General features: G+C 64.7%; 2 protein-coding genes across 3 annotated transcripts; one reads left to right on the top strand and one right to left on the bottom strand.

The window, feature by feature from the left end:
* The first annotated feature begins 5,321 nt into the window (after positions 1 to 5,321).
* AMIGO1 (adhesion molecule with Ig like domain 1) lies at positions 5,322 to 8,521 on the top strand. The gene has a single exon (XM_041489651.1). It carries the CDS (start codon positions 5,447 to 5,449, stop codon positions 6,926 to 6,928), a length of 1,482 nt encoding a protein of 493 aa, XP_041345585.1. The 5' UTR covers positions 5,322 to 5,446; the 3' UTR covers positions 6,929 to 8,521.
* A 935-nt stretch (positions 8,522 to 9,456) lies between these two features.
* Positions 9,457 to 18,267, bottom strand: ATXN7L2 (ataxin 7 like 2). Of its 2 annotated transcripts, none has more exons than XM_041489571.1 (11): positions 17,004 to 18,267; positions 15,659 to 15,733; positions 15,439 to 15,543; positions 15,011 to 15,194; positions 14,663 to 14,925; positions 13,230 to 13,312; positions 12,919 to 13,145; positions 12,402 to 12,582; positions 11,820 to 11,941; positions 10,315 to 11,107; positions 9,457 to 9,706 (listed from the first exon to the last, which is right to left on the bottom strand). In XM_041489571.1, exons 1-11 carry the CDS (start codon positions 17,158 to 17,160, stop codon positions 9,692 to 9,694), a joined length of 2,205 nt encoding a protein of 734 aa, XP_041345505.1. In that variant the 5' UTR covers positions 17,161 to 18,267; the 3' UTR covers positions 9,457 to 9,691. The 2 variants fall into 2 exon arrangements, with proteins under 2 accessions (XP_041345505.1, XP_041345508.1); XM_041489574.1 differs by having other exon boundaries at positions 12,402 to 12,561.
* Positions 18,268 to 18,277: the final 10 nt, after the last annotated feature.

Genomic DNA, 18,277 nt, shown 5'->3' with positions numbered 1-18,277 from the left:
CCGGGAACGGCCCCCAGCCCCGGGGCTGCGGGCCCCGCAGTGGGGTGCTCGCTGCCCCCCAAAGCCTGGCTCTGCCCCCCCAGTGGGGAGCGGAGGGTGGGACACCCCCGGGTGCTGCCCCGCGTATTGCTTCGTGCCTCAGTTTCCCCGTTTGCCTCCCGAAAGCGATGGGGAGGGCACGGGGCCGGCGCTGGGGGGGAGAAGCCCCTCGGGGAAGGGGGAGTTCGGGGGGTGTAGCGGGGAGAGGCGAGAAGGGGGGATGGGGTGCAGATTGGCAGTGGGGGGCACAGGGTGGGGGTGCGGAGGGTGCCGGGGGCGCTCAGAGGGGCCGCAGAGCCCCCCCAGCTCCGCCTACCCCCACCCCAGCGCTCTTTCCCTCGCTCCCAGTTCAGCAATGGAGCAAATGGGATGGGGGCCGTGCCCCTCCTCGCCACGCCACGCCCCGTGCCTCAGTTTCCCCAGGACATGGCCGTTCCCTTCCAGGAAGGGGTGCCCATCTTTTCCATCCCTCCAAAATCCTGCTCGGGCTGCGAACTTTCCCCCCGCAGTGCCCTGGCCCCCCTCCCAAGGGTGGCCGGGTGGGATGCGCGGCCACCAGATCCCATTCCCGGGATGGGGGTGACAAGTGATCCGTGGGTGACGTGTGTCCCTGCGCGTCACGTGGCCATTGCCAGGCTACGGGCTCCCAAAAATAAATCCACCCAAACCAGATTAGAAACGCCCGACCTCGGATGAACCAGCCCCGGCATTCCGGGGCCCGCGGGCGGCTCCCGGTGGGTCCCCGGGCACCGGGAGCACCGGGAACACCGGGAACAGCGGCACGCGGGCTCCCGGTGAGCAGGAGCACGGCGGATCCCCGGGGATCCCTCCTGCCCGGGCTCCAGCCCCTGTGGGGGAAGGCGAGCGTGGGAGTGAGTCCTGGTCCACGGAGTGGGGGGACACACGGAACCCCGCTTTTCCTGGGAGCCCCTGTGGGCACCGTCCCCTTGTGTGGAACACCTGAGGACACCCCGCCGTGGCAGACAGCCCGCTCTGGTACCCCTGGGGTCCCTGACACTGCTGGCACCCACACCCCAGTTCCCAAGCACCCCACTGTCCCAGCCCCTGGCATCCCAGTACCATTATGTTGGTACCCCAATCCTCAAGCATCCCCTTATCCCAGCCCTTGGCACCCCAGTACCCCAACATCCTGGCACCCCAGTAATCAATAGCTTGGCACCCCAGTACCCCAGCGCATGGCACCGCAGTACCTCAATACCTCAGCACCCTGGCACCCCAGTCCCCCAGACCTGGTCACCCTGGTACCCCAGTGCCCCAGTGCCCTGGCACCCCAATGCCTCAGCACCCTGGCACCCCAGCAACCGAACATCCCAGTGCCCCTGAGCAGTGGAACCCCACTACCTCAGTGTCCTGGCACCCCACACCCCAGTTCCCAAGCACCCCACTGTCCCAGCCCCTGGCATCCCAGTACCCATTACTTTGGCACCCCACACCCCAATCTCAAGCATCCCCCTATCCCAGCACCTTGGGCCCCCAGCACCTCAGCATCCCTTCATCCCAGTACTCAATACCTTGGCACCCCGGTACCCAGCATCCCGGCACTCCAGGACATCAGCACTATGGCATCCTAAGACTGCTGACACCCCAACATCCTGCTACCCCAGCTCCCCATTATCCCAGGAGCCTGGAACTGCAGCAATCCAACACCCCAGTGCCCCAGGCCAGTGGTACCCCAGTACCTCATTGTCCTGGCACCCCAGAACCCCGGTACTCTGGCCCCCCAAGAACCTCAACATTCTGGCACCCCAGCACCCCAATACCCCAGGCTATCCATCCCCCAGCACCCCAGCCCCTGGCACCCCAGTGCCCCAATACCCTGGGGTACTCATCCCCCTGCACCCCAATACCTCAGTAGCCAAATCCTCCAGGACCTTGGCACCCCAACACCCAATGTCATGAAACCCCAGCACCCAGGCACCTCATCACCCCAACACCCCGGGGTACCAGTGTCCCAGCGGCCACCCCTGGCACCCCAGTACCCCGGTCCCTGTGCCCTCCGCAGACCCCCGGATGGACACGAGGGTTAAACACGTTCACACGTGTGTGTCTGTGTGTGTGTGTGTGTCTGTGTGTGTGTGTATGTGTGTGTGTGTGTGTGTGTCTGTGTGTGTGTGTGTGTGTGTCTGTGTGTGTGTGTGTGTGTGTGTCTGTGTGTGTGTGTGTGTGTGTGTGGCTGTGTGTGTGTCTGTGTGTGTCTGTGTGTCTGTGTGTGTGTGTGTCTATGTCTGTGTCTGTGTGTGTGCACAAGTGTGATGGGCACACACATGTCCCTGGGCTGTGCACACGTGTCTGTGTGTGTCTGTGTGTGTGTGTGTGTGTGTGTGCATGTGTGTGTGACACACGTGTGCTCCCATGTACCGCATGGCCCCGGGACCCCTCCTGCTGTCCCCTGGACACCCAGGGCCCCCAGGGGACCCCCAGATCCCAGCGCTGCCCTGGGGATGTCAGGCTGTGGGTGGGGCTGGCTGTCGGGAGGGGTGTGGGCAGTGGGTCTGGGCAGGGATTAACTCCCGGATTAAAAATGGGAAAATAAGGACGATCCAAGGACAAAATTCCCTGTCTGATTAAGGGGGGGCATCCAGCCGGGGGGGGGGGAAGTTAGGGGGAAGGGAGCAGGGGGAGGGGCACCCTGAGGACATCCTGTTCTGTGTTCCAGGGGCTCCTTTTAATCCCTGCCCCCCTTCACGATAAAAAGCTGCATCATCCCAGCATGGTTTGTTCCAGCTCTTTTCCCTCTAATTTTGGACCCAAAATCCGGCACGAATGTTTGGATCTAAAAATACTGCCGGGAAGCAGAGCCACGAGTGGGGGGTGCGGGGCTCCCTGCTGGCTGGGGCAGGGACACCCAGGAGTGCCCCTCGGGGGGCTGGGGCAGGGGAGTCCCCTCTGTCCAGGGTGGGGGGCTGTGGGATGGGGTCAGGACTTCGGAGGGATGGGGACTGTGGGGCTGTGCTGTCAGGAGAGGGGATGGGAGTGGGATGGGGCTGGGGCTGACGGGATGGCATGGGATAGGATAGGGACGAGGATGGGGACAGGGATGGGGGATGGGATGGGGATGATGGGGATGAGAACAGGAATGGGATGGAGATGATGGGGATAGGGACAGAGGACAGGGATGAAAATGAGGATGGGGAGAGGATTGGAATGGGAGATGGGGATGAGGATGAGGACAGGGATGGAAGGAGGATGATGGGGATAGAGGACAGAGATGGGAATGAGGATGGGATAGGGGAGAGATAAGTGTGAGGATAGAGATGGGGCATAGGGATGGGATTGGGATGACGGAGAAGGGGACAGGGATAGGGATGAGGATAGGGATACAGGGATACACCCACCATGATACAGGATAGGGATGGGAACAAAGAGAGCCATGAGGATGGGGGTGGGGAAGGAGAGTTGGATGAGGATAAAGATGGGATGGGGACAGGAACGGTGATGGAGAGGGGAGTGGGGACGAGCCGGGACAGGGATGAGGACAGGGTTGGACATAGGGCTGGGGAGGGAAATGAGCACAGGGCCGGGAGATGGGGTCGAGGTCGGTCATGGGGCCGGGGGCTGGAGGCAGACATGGGGCAGGGGTCGGACATGGGACCGGGGCCGGGGTGGAGGATGGGGCTGGGCTCGGGTGGGACGTGGGGCAGGCATCGGACGCGGGGCTGGTGTCACACACGGGCTGGTGTCACACACGGGCCGGTGGCACACACGGGGCTGGGCTGGTTCACTGCCCGGGGCTGCTGGCACACACGGGCTGGTGGCACACAGGGCCCGGGGCTGGTGGCACACACGGGCCGGTGTCACACACGGGCCGGTGGCACACAGGGCCCGGGGCTGGTGGCACACACAGGCCGGTGTCACACACGGGCCGGGGCTGGTGTCACACACGAGGCCGGTGGCACACACGGGCCGGTGTCACACACGGGCCGGTGGCACACACGGAGCCGGGCTCGTTCACGGCCCGGGGCTGCTGGCACACACGGGCCGGTGGCACACACGGGCCGGGGCTGGTGGCACACACGGGCTGGTGGCACACACGGGCCGGTGTCACACACGGGCCGGGCTCGTTCACGGCCCGGGCCGTGCCGGTGCCGCGGCGCCGGGCGGGTTAAGCCGCGCGCTGCCGCCATTGGCGGAGCGCGGAGCTGCCGCAGCCAATGGGGACGGGCCGTGCGCACCGGGCCGGCCCCAGACCCCGTCCCGGGGCGGATCGGGGCGGTTCGGCCGCGTTCGGGCCGGGTCGGAACCGTTCGGCCGCGTTCGGGCCAGGCTCGGATCCGCTCGTCTCAACTCGGGCAGGATCGGGAAGGTTCGGCCGCGCTCGGGCCGGGCTCGGCTCTGATCGGCTGAGCTCGGGGAAGATCGGGGAGGTTCGGCCCGGCCCGGTTCGGCCTGGCTTGGTTCGGCGCTGCCCGCTCGGCTTCCTTCGGCCTCGCTCGTCTCGGTTCGGCTTCTCTCGGCTCGGTTCGGCCCCGCTGGGATTCCCTCGGTTCGGCTCCGCTTGACTCTGTTCGGTTCGGTTCGTCTGGGCCCGGCCCTGCCCGGTCGCCGCCGCACCGGGCCCGGTAACGCTCCGACCCCATCCCCGGTCCAGGCCCGAGCCCAGTCTCGGTAACGCCCCGGGAGGAAGGGGGGAGGGAGGGAGCGAGCATCCTCCGCCGCTCCGTCCGCAGCACGGCCGGGACCGGGGGCGGGGGGGGAGCGTGGCCGGGGGGAGCAGCAGGAGCCCCGGGCCAGACGTGCCCCGGCTGGGCCGTGACAGTGGGGACATGTCGTGACAGTGGAGACAGAGCCACCCCGCACCGTGACCTGGTGGGCAGTGACCCAGGGACACCCTGTGACCCCAGGAGCAAACCCCCCGAGCCGTGACACTGGGGGAGCACCGGGGCACAAAGCCATTCCATGCCGTGACACCGAGGGAGCACAGCTGCCCCAGCAGTGATGCTGGGTGCACGCCACGGCACTTGATGACAGCGCTGTGACACCAAGCACCATGGCACCAGGTGAGCAGCCAGACCAGCACGTGCTGTGACACCGGGGGGACCCCACGCCTGGCAGGTGCTGTGACACTGGGTGACCAAACCACCCTGTGCCATGACTCTTCTGTGAGCCTTGAGCCTGGCACGTGCTGTGACACTGGTGGACCAAAGCCAACCTGGACTGTGACAAGTGATCAGCCAGCCTCGCACCTGCCACCGGGTGACCAAAGCCACCTTGGACTGTGATAGCAAGTGACCAAGCCTCTGCACCATGACACCTGGTGAACCCTCAGCTTGGCACCTGCTGTGACTGAAAGCCACCCTGTGCAGTGACACTGGGTGACCAAGCCACTCCACATCATGACACCATGTGACTGAAGCCCCCCCACTCTCCACGCTGCGTTGTCCCCGTCATGCCACCATCCCGTCAGTGCGTGGCCATGCGTGTCCCCATGCTGTCCCTGCTGCTGGCGCTGTCCCTGCTGTCCCCGTGGGGGTCTGCGGCCGGGAGCTGCCCCCCGCGCTGCGTCTGCGCCTCCAACCTGCTCAGCTGCTCTCAGGCCAACCTGAGCGCGGTGCCGGCGCCGCTGCCGCGCTTCACGGCCGTGCTGGACCTGAGCCACAACAACGTGACGCGGCTGCGCGCGGACTGGGCCCCGGCGCGGCTGCCGCACCTGCACGCGCTGCTGCTGAGCCACAACGGGCTGGCCTTCGTGTCCACCGAGGCCTTCGCCCACGTGCCGCGCCTGCGCCACCTCGACCTGTCCTCCAACCGCCTGCGGACGCTGGACGAGAACCTGTTCAGCGACCTGGGCGAGCTGGAGGTGCTGCTGCTCTACAACAACGAGATCGCCACGGTGGATCGCACGGCCTTCGAGAACCTGGGCCGGCTGCGCAAGCTCTACCTGGGGCAGAACCGCATCGCCCGCTTCCCGCTGGAGCTGCTCCGGGAGGGCACCCGGCTGCCGCAGCTGGCGCTGCTGGACCTGTCGGCCAACCGGCTGCGGGCCGTGCCCGCGGGCGAGCTGCAGGCGCTGCCCGCCTGGCTGCGCGACCGCCTCTACCTGCACAACAACCCCCTGGCCTGCGACTGCCTGCTCTTCCAGCTGCTGGACCGCGGCCGCCGCCGCCACCTCAGCGCCGTGGAGGATTTCCAGGATGAGCTGCGCTGCTTCCCGCCCGGAGCCACCGCTCTCGTCAAGATCCTGGAGCTGGCGGGCAAGCCGCCTCTCAACTGCAGCAAGGCACGGGAGGCCGTGCTGGAGGCGCACCTCGGGGACAGCGTGACGCTGGGCTGTGACAGCCGCTGGCAGGGCGTGCGCAGCCGGCACTGGGTGACCCCGGGCGGGGAGCGGGTGCTGGGGGACGGGGGCAACGGCAGCGTGGTCCTGCTGGCCAACGGCAGCCTCCAGCTGCGGGCGCTGCGCCCTGAGGATGCCGGCACCTACTCCTGCTGGGTGGCCGGACCCCTCCTCAACGAGACCCTCTACGTGGAGCTGCTGGTGCACAACTTCACCCTGCACGGCCCCCACGACACCCTGAACACGGCCTACACCACTCTGGTGGGCTGCATCCTGAGCGTGGTGCTGGTGCTCATCTACCTGTACCTCACCCCGTGCCGCTGCTGCTGCTGCCGCGGCACCGAGAAGCCGCCGGCGCCACGCGACGACAGCATCAACTCCTCGGTGCTGAGCACCACCCCGAACCACGCCGGGGGCACCGGGGAGCCCTGCGGGTCCCACATGGCCTCCAGCGCTGGCACAGGGCAGAACGGCCGGTTCAAGGGCGGGGGGACCCCCCCGCTGCCCGCCCGGCAGGGCCCCAAGGCGCAGAGGAAGGTGTCGGATCCAGACTCGGTGAGTTCCGTCTTCTCCGACACGCCCATCGTGGTGTGAGGGGACGCTGTGGGGACAGTCCCCAGGGACACCCCGTGTCAGCCACTGCAAGCTGTCCCTGGGCAGGAGGGGTGGCCAGACGCCCACTGCCGTGTCCCCAGCTTGGGGGGTCACACCATCACACCCCAGGACTGAGCATCGCTGCTGGCCCCACCGAGGTCACCGACACCATGGGACAGTGAGGGACTAAGATGTGACACACACTTTGGGGATGGTCTCCCACCACAGTGACCTGTCCCTGGGCAGGAGAGTTGTCCAGAGTCCCACCACCATGGCTCCAGCTTTTGGGGGTCCCATCATCACCCCCAGGACTGAGCATCGTCCCACACCCCCACTGAGGTCACAAGGGACCGTGAGGGACACAGGGTGTGAGGAGACACACCATGGGGACAGTCCACTGGGACACCCTGTGTTCCTACTGCTGCTGTCACCTGTTCCCCATGGACACGCCACGGGCAGAAGGGGTGGCTGGACCCCTACTGCCATGTCCCCAACTTGGGGGGCAACACCATTGCCTCCCGGGACAGAGCATCACTGCTGGCCCGCACCCAGGTCACTGTTCAGCTGCAAGGGACAAGGATGTGACACCATGGGGCAGTCCCCCACTGTCACCTGTCACCAGGCAGGAGGGGTGGCCAGACCCCCCCCATGTCCCAGCTTTTGGGGGTCCCACCATCACCCCCCAGGACTGAACATCATCCCTGGCCCCTGCTGAGATCACTGAGGGACTGCGAGGGACAAGGGTGTGAGGGGACACGCCATGGGGAGTCCCCAGGGACATCCCATGTCCCCACTGCCACTGCGAGCTGTCCCCAGGCTGGAGGGGTGGCTGGACCCATCACTGTGTCCCCAGCTTTTGGGGATCCCACCATCACCCCCCAGGACTGAGCATCGTCCCTGGCCCCTCCCACGGTCACCGGGGGACTGCAGTGGACAAGGGTGTGAGGGGACACGCCATGGGGACAATCTCCTGTTGTGACCTGTCCCTGGGCAGGAGGGATGGTCAGACTCCCACCACCGTGTCCCTCGTTTTTGGGGGTCCCACCATTGCCTCTCAGGACTGAGCATGGCTGCTGTCTCCTGCAAGCTCACCGCAGGACCCCAGGGACACGTCTCTGTGAGGACAGCGTGGCCACCAACTGCAGGGCATCAGCCCCACCAGGCACTGGAGGACTGAGGGACAGTGACAGACAGCTGTGAGCCCCCAGGAGCGGCAGCACCGGGCAGAACCCCTCTCCTGCAGCCCCGGCCCCCCCATTCCCCCTGCCCCCTTGGCATGTGCATGGCCAAGCATGAGTCCTCCGGGGAGCATGTGCCACCCCCATGGGGACACCGGGGGTGTGTCAACCCCCTGGGGAACCCCCAACACCTCCTGACCCCCTGCAACCCACAGCTGCAAGCAGAGCCCCCTCTCCCGCAGGGGGTGGGACCCGGGGGCCCTTGCACCCCAAAAAGGAGGTGCCCCCTCCCATGGGTGCCCATGGGTGTCCCCATGCCAGCCCAGCCTGTGTCCCCCGTGCCCCCACGCCGGACATCCCCCCCCCTGCACCGGGCAATGCCCACCGATGCCTTGGCCAAAATAAACGTGTTTCCCTCGTGCCTGTGCAGCTTTCACCCGCCCTTGGGGGGCTCCCAGGGGTGTCCCCTTGCTGCCCTGGGGGTGGGTTGGGGACAGGTGACAGTGCTGGGGGACTCCCCGGGGTGAGGCTGGGTGGGGGGCCCTGCTGCCCTTCCCACCCCATCGGGGGGGTGAGTTAGGGGGGGCAGGGGGAGGCACTCCGGTGACCCCAGTGTGCCCACCCAGGGTCCCTCTGACCCCGACACGCTGTGCTGGGACGGGCTTCTGGGCCCCCCCTATGGCCAGCCCCTGCTCACCCCCAGCACCCCAATGACCCCACTGACACCCCTAGCACCTCAATGACCCTCACGGTCCCCCACCTGCCCTCCCAGCACCCCAAAGATCCCCTGTGGTCCCCAGTACCTGCCCTTTAACCCCCCCAGCACCCCAATGACCCTCCCAGGACCTCCCCGCTTTACTGAGGCCACCCCAAAGCAATTCACTGATCTCCCCAGCCCCTTAATGACCCACTGCCCCCCAAGTCCCCAAAGACCCTTTATGGTCCCCTGTAGCCTCCTAGGACCCCAATGAACCCCACTCACCCTTATGAGCCCCCACCTGCCCCCTGAGCACCCCCAAAACCTCCTGTGGTCCCCAGTATGCCCCCATCCATTCACTGAGCCTCCCCAGCACCCCAGTGACCCCATTTACCACCACCCAGCACCCCAGAGAACCCCCAGAATCTCAGTGACCCCACTGACCACCTCCCAGCCCCCCAAAGACCTTTATGGGGCCCTGCCCACCCTGCAGCACCCCAAAGACCCCCTATAGTCCCAGTAAGCCCCCCAGCACCCCAGTGACCCTCTCAGCCTCCCAGAGACCCCTATGAACCCCTGCCCAGCCCCACAGCCCCCTCAGCACCCCAAAGACCCCTTTTGCTCCCCAGTTAAAAACAGCAACAACCGTTTCTTATAAATATCCGCGGCCGACGGGGCCCCGGGAGGTCCGGGGGGGTCCCCAGAGCCGCCCCCCCCCTCCGGGGGCTGGTTTAGCAGCAAGAGAACAGAACTGAGAGTTTTGAGGTATTTTCTGGAAGTTTGGGATTTTTCCTTCGTGTTTCCTTGGGATTTTTTTTTTCCCTCTTCATCGGTTTTCTGGCGTTTCCCGGTGGGGAGGACACAGCAGGGCCCCCGGTGACCCCTCTGTTAATGGGCTTTGGACTGCAGGGGGGAGAGGGGACGAGTCAGTCCTACACTGGGGACAGGGGACCCGCAGGGACTCTCCACAGGCTTAGGGGAGCCCCACGGTGTCCCCAGGCTTGGGGAGGTCCTCAGGGTGTCCCCCACAGGACAGAATGTCCCCCCACAGGACCGGGTGTCCCCCACAGGACAGGGTGTCCCATACAGGACAGGGTGTCCCCCCACAGGACAGAATGTCCCCCCACAGGACCGGGTGTCCCCCACAGGACCGGGTGTCCCATACAGGACAGGGTGTCCCCCCACAGGACAGGGTGTCCCATACAGGACCGGGTGTCCCCCACAGGACCGGGTGTCCCCCACAGGACAGGATGTCCCCTACAGGACAGGATGTCCCTTACAGAACAGTGTCCCCCACAGGACAGGATGTCCCTTACAGGACAGAGTGTCCCCCCACAGGACAGAGTGTCCCGGTGCTTGCCCCCTCCAGCCCATGCTGGAGTGTCCCCCCCGGGACAGGGCATCTCTCAGGGCCCAGTGACCCCAATCCCAGCGTTCCCCATCCCTGCTGGTCCCAGTGACCCTCAGGGGGGTCCCCCAGGGTCACCACCCACCCCCCTCCCCAGCCCTACCTTCAGGGCGCTCCTCTTCTCCTCGAAGCCCAGGGGCGTCCCCGGCTTCTTCCTGCGGACGGAGCCCCCCGAGCCGGAGCTGCCGGAGCCGGGGGGCGCGGGGGGCCCGGGCAGGGGGGGCGCTTTGGCCTTCAGGGCTCGGCAGTAGGTGGCCGCGTTCTTGCGCTTCTTCACCTCATCCTCGGAGAGCCCCCGGGGGGGGGCCCCCAGCCCCAGCCCGTGCAGCGGCGGCGTTTGGGGGTCCAGGGCAGCGGGGGGGGCACGGCAGGGCTGGCCGGGGGGCGGCCGGCGCACCCGCGGGGTCCCGTTGAGGATGGCGATGGAGGGCGAGGCCGGGGGGGTGAGTTTCGTCTTGCCGGGGGGAGCCAAGCCCTGATTTTTGCCCTTGACGCTGTCCCCCAAACAGGTCCGTTTGTAGGGGGGGCTGCCGGCCGTGGCGGGGGGCTGCCAGGGCCGGGGCTCCGCGTCCGTCCCGCCGGACGCCTCCCGTGCCCGGGGGGATTTGCTGGCCTTGCTGGGGGGCAGTTTGCTGAAGGAGGGCGAGGGGGTGTTGGCGGGGAGGGGGGAGGTGATGGACTGCGTGCCCCCTCCCCCGCACTCGGGCTGGCTGCAGGCGGCCGCCGCCGGGGGCGACCCCACGGTGTAGGTGAGGCTGGTGGGGACCCGGCAGCCCCCCGCCGCCGAGAGGGTCCGGAGGGGCGGGGAAGGGGCTGCAGGGCCGTAAAGGGGGGCAGCGGGGCTGGGGGGCGCTGCGGGGAGGTGAAGAGCGGGGACGACGGCTGGAGGGATCTTCCTGTGGGAAGGGAGGGGGAGGGTGAGATGGGGAGCCCCCAAAACCCCTGCTCCCAACCACATCCCCACAGTTCAGGAGAGAGAGGTGAGTTGGGACCTCTCCAAATCCTCATTGCCATCCCTCCAGCTCCACCTTATCCTCCCCAGTTCAGGTGTGGAAAGGTGAGATGGGAGCCCCCACAAATCCTCACTCCCAGCCCTGCAACCCCACCTTGTCCCCCCGAGTTTGGCTGGGAAGGGGTGAAATAGGACATCCCCTCAAATCTCCATTACACCCCAATTCAGGTGAGGAGGGGGTGAACAGAAGCCCCCCCCCCCCCCCCCCCCAGTCTCTGGTCTCAATCCTGCATCCCCATCTCGTCTTTCCCAATTTGGGTGAGAAGGTGGTGAAATGGGACTACTCAAATCCCCATTCCCATCTTTGTCCCCCCAGTCCTTCCTGATTCAGGGAGGGAGGGGGTCCCAAATCCCCACTCCCATTCCTCCATCCCCACCTTATCCTCATCAGTTTGGATCAGAATGGGGTGAAACGAGACCCCCTCATTTCCCACTCACATCCCTGCACCCCCACCCTACCCCGCTCACTTTGAATGGAGTGGGGTACAACAAGACCACCCAAATCGCCACTCCCTTCCTCCCACCCCCAATCCCAACACCACGCTGGGACCCCGGGGATCCCAAACCCCAGGCTTGGTGCCCTGGGCCCCCCTCACCTCCACCTGTGTGCGCTGAGGTGCTGCTCCAGCATGGAGCCCAGCGCGGCGCAGAACCGGTCCAGCCGTCGGTCGAACACGTAACAGCCCGGGGTCACCAGGCGGCTCCCGAAGGTGCAGAACTGGGGGGGCACCGTGCCAGGGTCACTGCAGCCCCCCACACCCCCACCTCAACCACCCACCCGGCACGGAGCCAGGAACAGGACACGGGGATGGAGCTGGTGGAGCTGGGGGTCCCTGTCCCATGCTGGGGTCTCACATGGATGGGTCACTGGTGGAGCTGGGGGTCTCTGCCCCACTCTGGGGTCTCACATGGATGGGTCACTGATGGAGCTGGGGGTCTCTGCCCCACTCTGGGGTCTCACGTGGATGGGTTGCTGGTGGATTTGGGGGTCCCTCCCCACTCTGCAGTCTCACATGGATGGGTCAGTGGTGGAGCTGGGGGTCTCTGCCCCACTCTGAGGTCTCACATGGATGGGCTGCTGGTGGACTTGGGGGCCCCTGCCCTGCTCTGGGGTTTCACATGGATGGGTCACTGGTGGATTTGGGGGCCCTGTCCCATTCTGGGGTCCCCTCACTCACCGCCTGAGGCCGTGGTGGGCGCACTGGGGTCCGGGGGGGCTCCTCGCCCCCCTCCTCCTCGCTCTCCTCGCTGGACACGCGGCTGCCCCCCTTGGGCAGGGGGAGAGGGAGGCCTCCTGTGTTCCCCTCCCCAGAGGTGGCAGGAGCATCCTCAGGGTCACTGGCAGAGGAAAGGCGGGCCCTGCACCAGAGTTTTGGGGTGGTGGATACTGGGGGGGCACTGTGAGAAAATATCCAGCCCCCTCCAAATCTCTGTTCCCACCCACATTCCCCCAAATTCAGCTGGTGAATGGGACCCCCCAAATCCCTGTTCCAAACCACATTCCCCCAAATTCAGCTGGTGAATGGGACCCCCCAAATCCCTGTTCCAAACGACATCCCCCCAGTTTAGGTGGGGAGGATGTGAGATGGACCCCCCCCTAAATCCCCACTCCCATTCCTGCCCTTTCAGTGCATCTCCCCCAATTCAGGTGGGGAAAGGCGAGACGAGACCCCCCCAAATCCATGGGGTACTCACCTGGGGGGGTGCAAGCAGTGGGACAGCCTGGCTCGGCAGGGAGGGGTATTGGGGGGCTGCAGCAGTGAGGGGGTGTCCTGCAGGGCAGGGTGCAGTGGGTCCTTCTCAGGGGGGCTCCTGTCTTTCGGGGGGTCCCCTCGGCGGGTGCTGGCCTTGAGCTCGGCCACCAGCACATCGAAATCCTTGGCCCGGCCCTGCACCTCCCGGCGCTGGTGCACCGAGTGGATCTGGGCGACAGCAGGGAGGGGCTCAGGACACCCCAAAACACCCAGGCTGGGATATTGGGGTGTCCCCTCCCCATTTTCCACTACCTTGCAGGTCAGCAGGCGGGTGCAGAGCTTGTTGGTGTCGGGGTTCCGCACCCCACACTGCCGGTTCAGGTCACACTCCTTACCTGGGGGGACATGGAGGCAGAGGGTGCTGGGGAGTGCTGGGGGGGCACCCCAACACCCCCCACTAGGGCTGGGCATGGAGCACCCACTCCTCGGAGCAGCTCTGAGGGGGGGACACAGCCCTGAGAAGTGCTGAGAGGGTGGGAAGGGATCACCATGTGCTGCTCCCTCCCCTTTTTACTCCTCTGCAGGGTGAGCCCCCCACCTCTTTTGCCCCTTCCCTGGGGTGACCCCCTAATTTTCACCTGGGTCTTGCTAATGGCATTGCTATCACTTGGGAGACTCTGTGGGCACAGCAGCAATCGGCTCTGGTATTTTGGGCGCAGGGGGCACATGTTTGACTCCCATATTTTGGGGAATATGTGTCCAACACTAATCTTAGGCGTGACATATGTCCAAACCCCATATTTTGGGGGGGCACACATCCAAACTCCGTATTTTGGGGTGACACACACATTTGACACACATATTTTGGGGTGATACACGTTGGACCCCCATATCTGGGGGGCACATGTGTTATACCCCCATATTTTGGGAGGGACAACATATTTGGCCCCCATATTTTGGGGGGATATGGGTTCAGCCTCCATATTTTGGGATGACACAAGTCCAACCCCCGTGTTTTGGGGTGACACATGCCTAACCCCCATATTTTTTGGGGAGATGTGTTCAACCCCCACACTTTCAGAGGATACTCATTTGACCCCTGTATTTTGGGGGGACACACGTTTCACCCATGTATTTTGGGGGAAACATATGTTTAACCCCCATATCTTGGGGGACCACCTATTTAACACCTGTATTTTGGGGTGACACATTTGACCCCCATATTTTGGAGGGATACACGTCCAAAACCCGTATTTTTGGGGGGACATATATTCAACCCCTCTCTTCTGGAGGACACGTATTCAACCCCCATATTTTGGGAGGAATGCACATTTGAGGGGTCACATATATTTTTGGGGGTCACATATCCAATTCTCACGTTTTTGTGGGGGACACAAGTTCAACCCCCATATTGTGGGGGACACATGTTTTACCTCCATATTTTTATGGGGGACACGTTTGACCCGCACTTTTGGAGGAACACAAAAGGAGGATGGGGATCCATCCTCAACTCCCGCCCTTGCTGTGCCCATTCCTTGGGAGCAGCCAAGTGGGGACCCTAAACGTACAGGCTGACCAGAACCGGGGGGAGGGCAGGGACCCCCCAACAACCCTCCAGAGGAGAGGGGGGAGCCACTCCCCTGGTACCTACCCCACTGCTAGACCCGGCCACCGGAATTCCGGCCCCAGGAAGTCCCGCTGGGATCATCCGCCCCCCCCCACGGCCAAGGAAAGGGGGGACTCACGCGCCAGCTTCCTGTGGGACCTGGGGGGCGCTTTGGGGGCCCCCACATCCTTGTCCCCCGGAGCAGGGACGCTCTCCGGCATGGCCGAATCCCCCCCGACCCCGGCGGGCACCGGGGGCTCTTTGGGCACCACGGCAGCCGCGGGTTTCCCCAGGGATTCCTTGGAGTTGGTGGGGACGGCTTTGGGGGGCACCTTGATCCCGTGCCCGTCCGGTTTGGGAATGCTGGGAATCTTCTCCAGGTTCACCACGGGCACAAACAAGCTGTGGAGAGAGTTTTGGGGAGGAGGGGGTGGCATCGAAGTGACCCCACATGAGCATCAGCCCAGTCGCCCGTGCCAGCGCTCACCAGAGGTTGTTGTCCTTGTCCGTGTGCTCAGGGAGGGGCTGGGCTCTCCCACGGGCACCAGGGAGCTTCTCCTGCAGGGCTTTGGCTGCTCCGGGGGTCCTGCCAGGCACCGGCTGCCCGTTCACGGCGACGTGGCACGTGGTGGCACGGGCATAGAGCTTGCTGAGCGGGCCGTGCCGGCGTTCTGCCGGGAGGGATGGGATGGATGGGATGGGATGGGATGGGATGGGATGGGATGGGATGGGATGGGATGAGATGGGATGAGGTGGGATGGGATAACCCCACTGTTAGCCCACACCAGAGCTCGCACTGCTGTGAGCCCCCTCCTGCCCATAGGCTGTACCCCCACAGCCAGCCCTGGTGGCATTCCCGGTGCTGTTCCCAGCACCAAGGGGTGGAATAGCCATTCCCCAAATTCCTTGGCTCACCACAGTGCTTCTGGAAGGCCTGGGGCTTCACCACCTGGCTGCAGTGGTTGCACACCACCAGGTAGAACTCGTCGTGCGCGGGGCAGTGCCCGAAGATGTCCATGTCTGTGGGGAGAGCTCAGTAAGCTGGCACAGGGCTGGTGCTGCTGGAGCACTGCAGACAAGGATCCCAGCTCACACAGCCCTGAAATGCTGGGTTTCACCCCAGAGAGGAGCTCACCTTCCTTAATCAGGGTCATGGTGTCCAGTTTCTTGCTGCCACTCTTGCCATTCTCCTCCAGCTCTGACCCCGATCCTGCCAGAGACAAAATCCTGTCAGTGGCTGGCACAGGGACGGTCCCGGTGCTCCCACACAGGGGTGGTCCTGGCATTCCTGCTCCTGGAACAATTAAACCAGAAAAATTATACCAGAGAGACACATCATCCTGTGAGTGACATCGCTGTGTGGTGTGTCACCATCTCCAGGGTCCCCATCCTGAGAGCCCAGTGCCAGCAGGATGTTCTTGGGGACATCCCAGTAGGGGATGTGACACTCCTGGGATGTGACATCCCTGAGACGTATTTGCCCTGGGATGAAACATCCCTGAGGACACCGTGGTGCTGGGATGGGACACCCCTGGAGACAGCCCCATCCTGGATGAGGTGTAACATCCCAGTCCTGGCACATGGCACCCCTGGGAACGTCCTGGTCCCAGGATGTGACACCCCTGGGTCACCCTGGTTCCCATACAGTCATGGCTCCACTGGCTGTGCCTGGGCTCTCTTCTGGGGGCACTGGTGGCCACTGAGCCAGTGGCAATGGCGACCTGGCCAACTGTGCCAAACTGGGTGCCCAGGCCATCCCCAGTCCTGTCAGGCCATGCCATACTGGGTGCCCAGTTCCATCCAGCTGTGCCACACTGGGTAACCAGTCCTGCCTGCCTGGCCATGCCATACTGGGTGCCCAGTGCCATCCAGCTGTGCCATACCGGGCACCCAGACCCATTGAGATGCACCATGACTGGTGCCCAGTCTGGGACAGCCAGTCCCAGTGCTGAGAGCTCACTGGGACACTCCAGAGCTCCCAGTAAGGAGCACCTGGCTCCCAGTGTGCCCTGCCCAGTTCCCAGAGCAGGATATCCCAGTGCCCAGCACGTGATGCCCAGTCCCCCACCAGGGGCTCCCAGTACCTCCTGCCTGGTCTGGGGTAATGGTGGCAACTAATTCCCAGTCCAGGCTCTCCAGTTACTGCTCTGCTCCCACCAGTGTCCACTGGATTCCACTGGAATCCAGGATGGGGCACCCAATAACGGGCACAGGGTTCCCAGTGGGCAGCCTGGGGTGCCTGGTGCCACATCGGTGCCCAGTTCATACTGCACAGATCCTGCTGCCCAGTTCCTGAATCCCAGTGCCCAGTGTGGCTGCCCAGTGCTTGCACAGGGTGCCTGGTTCCAGGTGCCCAGTGTCCTGTGCAAGGTTCCCAGTGTTTGGGCAACTTTTGTAGGATGCCCCATCCCAGTTTCCAACTGGAAACCAGTTTCCAACTGGTACCAGTTCCTGGTACCAGGTGCCATGTCTGGCTGTACCCCCAGTCCCGATTCCAGGTGCCAGATGCCCGGTGCTGGATGCCACATTCCCAATGCAGGAAGTGCCCATTCCCAGTTTCCAGTGCTCAGTGCTGGGTGCCAGGTTTGGATGTCCAGGGTAAGGTTCCCAGTGCCCAGTTCCTGTGCCCGGTACCATTGCAGGATATCCCACTCCCTTGGTCTGGTGCCCAGGGCTGGGTGCCCCATTCCTGTTTCTGCATGTTCTGGAGCAGGATGCCACATTCCCAGTGCGTGCTCACCAGTGCTGGGTGCCCAGTTCCCAGTGCTGGCTGTCAGGTGTGGATGCCCAGTGCCAGATTCCAGGTGCCCAGTGCAGGGTGCCCCATTGCCAATGTCTGATTCCCAGTGCAGGGTGCCCATTCCCAGTGCCAGTTTCCCAGCACAGGGTGCCCATTCCCAGTGCCAGGATCCCAGTGCAGGGTGCCCATTCCCAGTGCCAGTTCCCAGTGCAGGGTGCCCCATTCCCAGTGTCTGATTCCCAGCACAGGGTGCCCATTCCCAATGCCAGGATCCCAGCTCAGGTTGCCCATTCCCAATACCAGGATCCCAGTGCAAGGTGGCCATTCCCAGATCTGATTCCCATTGCAGGGTGCCCATTCCCTGTGCCAGTTTCCCAGTGCAGGGTGCCCCATTCCCAGTGTCTGATTCCCAGTGCAGGGTGCCCATTCCCAGTACCAGTTTCCCAGTGCAGGGTGCCAGGTCCGGCTGCCCTGTTCCCAGTGCCAGGTGCTAGTACAGGATGCTTCATTCCAGGTGTCCAGTTCCCAGTGCCAGGGAACAACCTAGGACATGCCAGGACAACCTGCACCAGGAACTGGGCACTGGGAATCCTGCCCTGGGCATCCAGACCCGGCACCTTCTGCCGTGCGCCCAGCTCCCGGTACTGGATGCCAGGTCTCGATGCCCAGTACAGGGTTCCCAGTGCCCTGTTTCCCAGTGTCCAGTGCAGGATGCCCCGTTCCCGGTGCCCCGTTCCCAGAGCAGAACGAGCCGGTGCAGAACCTGCTCTCGGTTCCCAGCGCCCGGTGGAGGATGCTCCGTTCGCGTTTCCCGGCTCAGGATGCCCCGTTCCCGGTGCCCGGTGCGGGATGCCCTGCTGCCGGTTCCCGGTGCCGGACTCCCCTCTCCCGGTGCCGTTGCCCGCCCGCCGCGCGGCGGCGCTCGGACCGGGGGTCGGCGGGCGCGGCCCCGGTCGCGAAGCCCCCCCCGCCGCCGCCGCCCTCACCGGTGTCGGCGGGGGGCCCGGCCCCCCC

This window comes from Pyrgilauda ruficollis, unplaced genomic scaffold (genome assembly GCF_017590135.1).
Source record: "Pyrgilauda ruficollis isolate IOZ18807 unplaced genomic scaffold, ASM1759013v1 scaffold95, whole genome shotgun sequence".
In the NCBI taxonomy this organism is placed as follows: Eukaryota; Metazoa; Chordata; class Aves; order Passeriformes; family Passeridae; genus Pyrgilauda; species Pyrgilauda ruficollis.
Note: the sequence above shows the minus strand (reverse complement) of the source record. Positions and strands in the feature narration are given on the sequence as shown.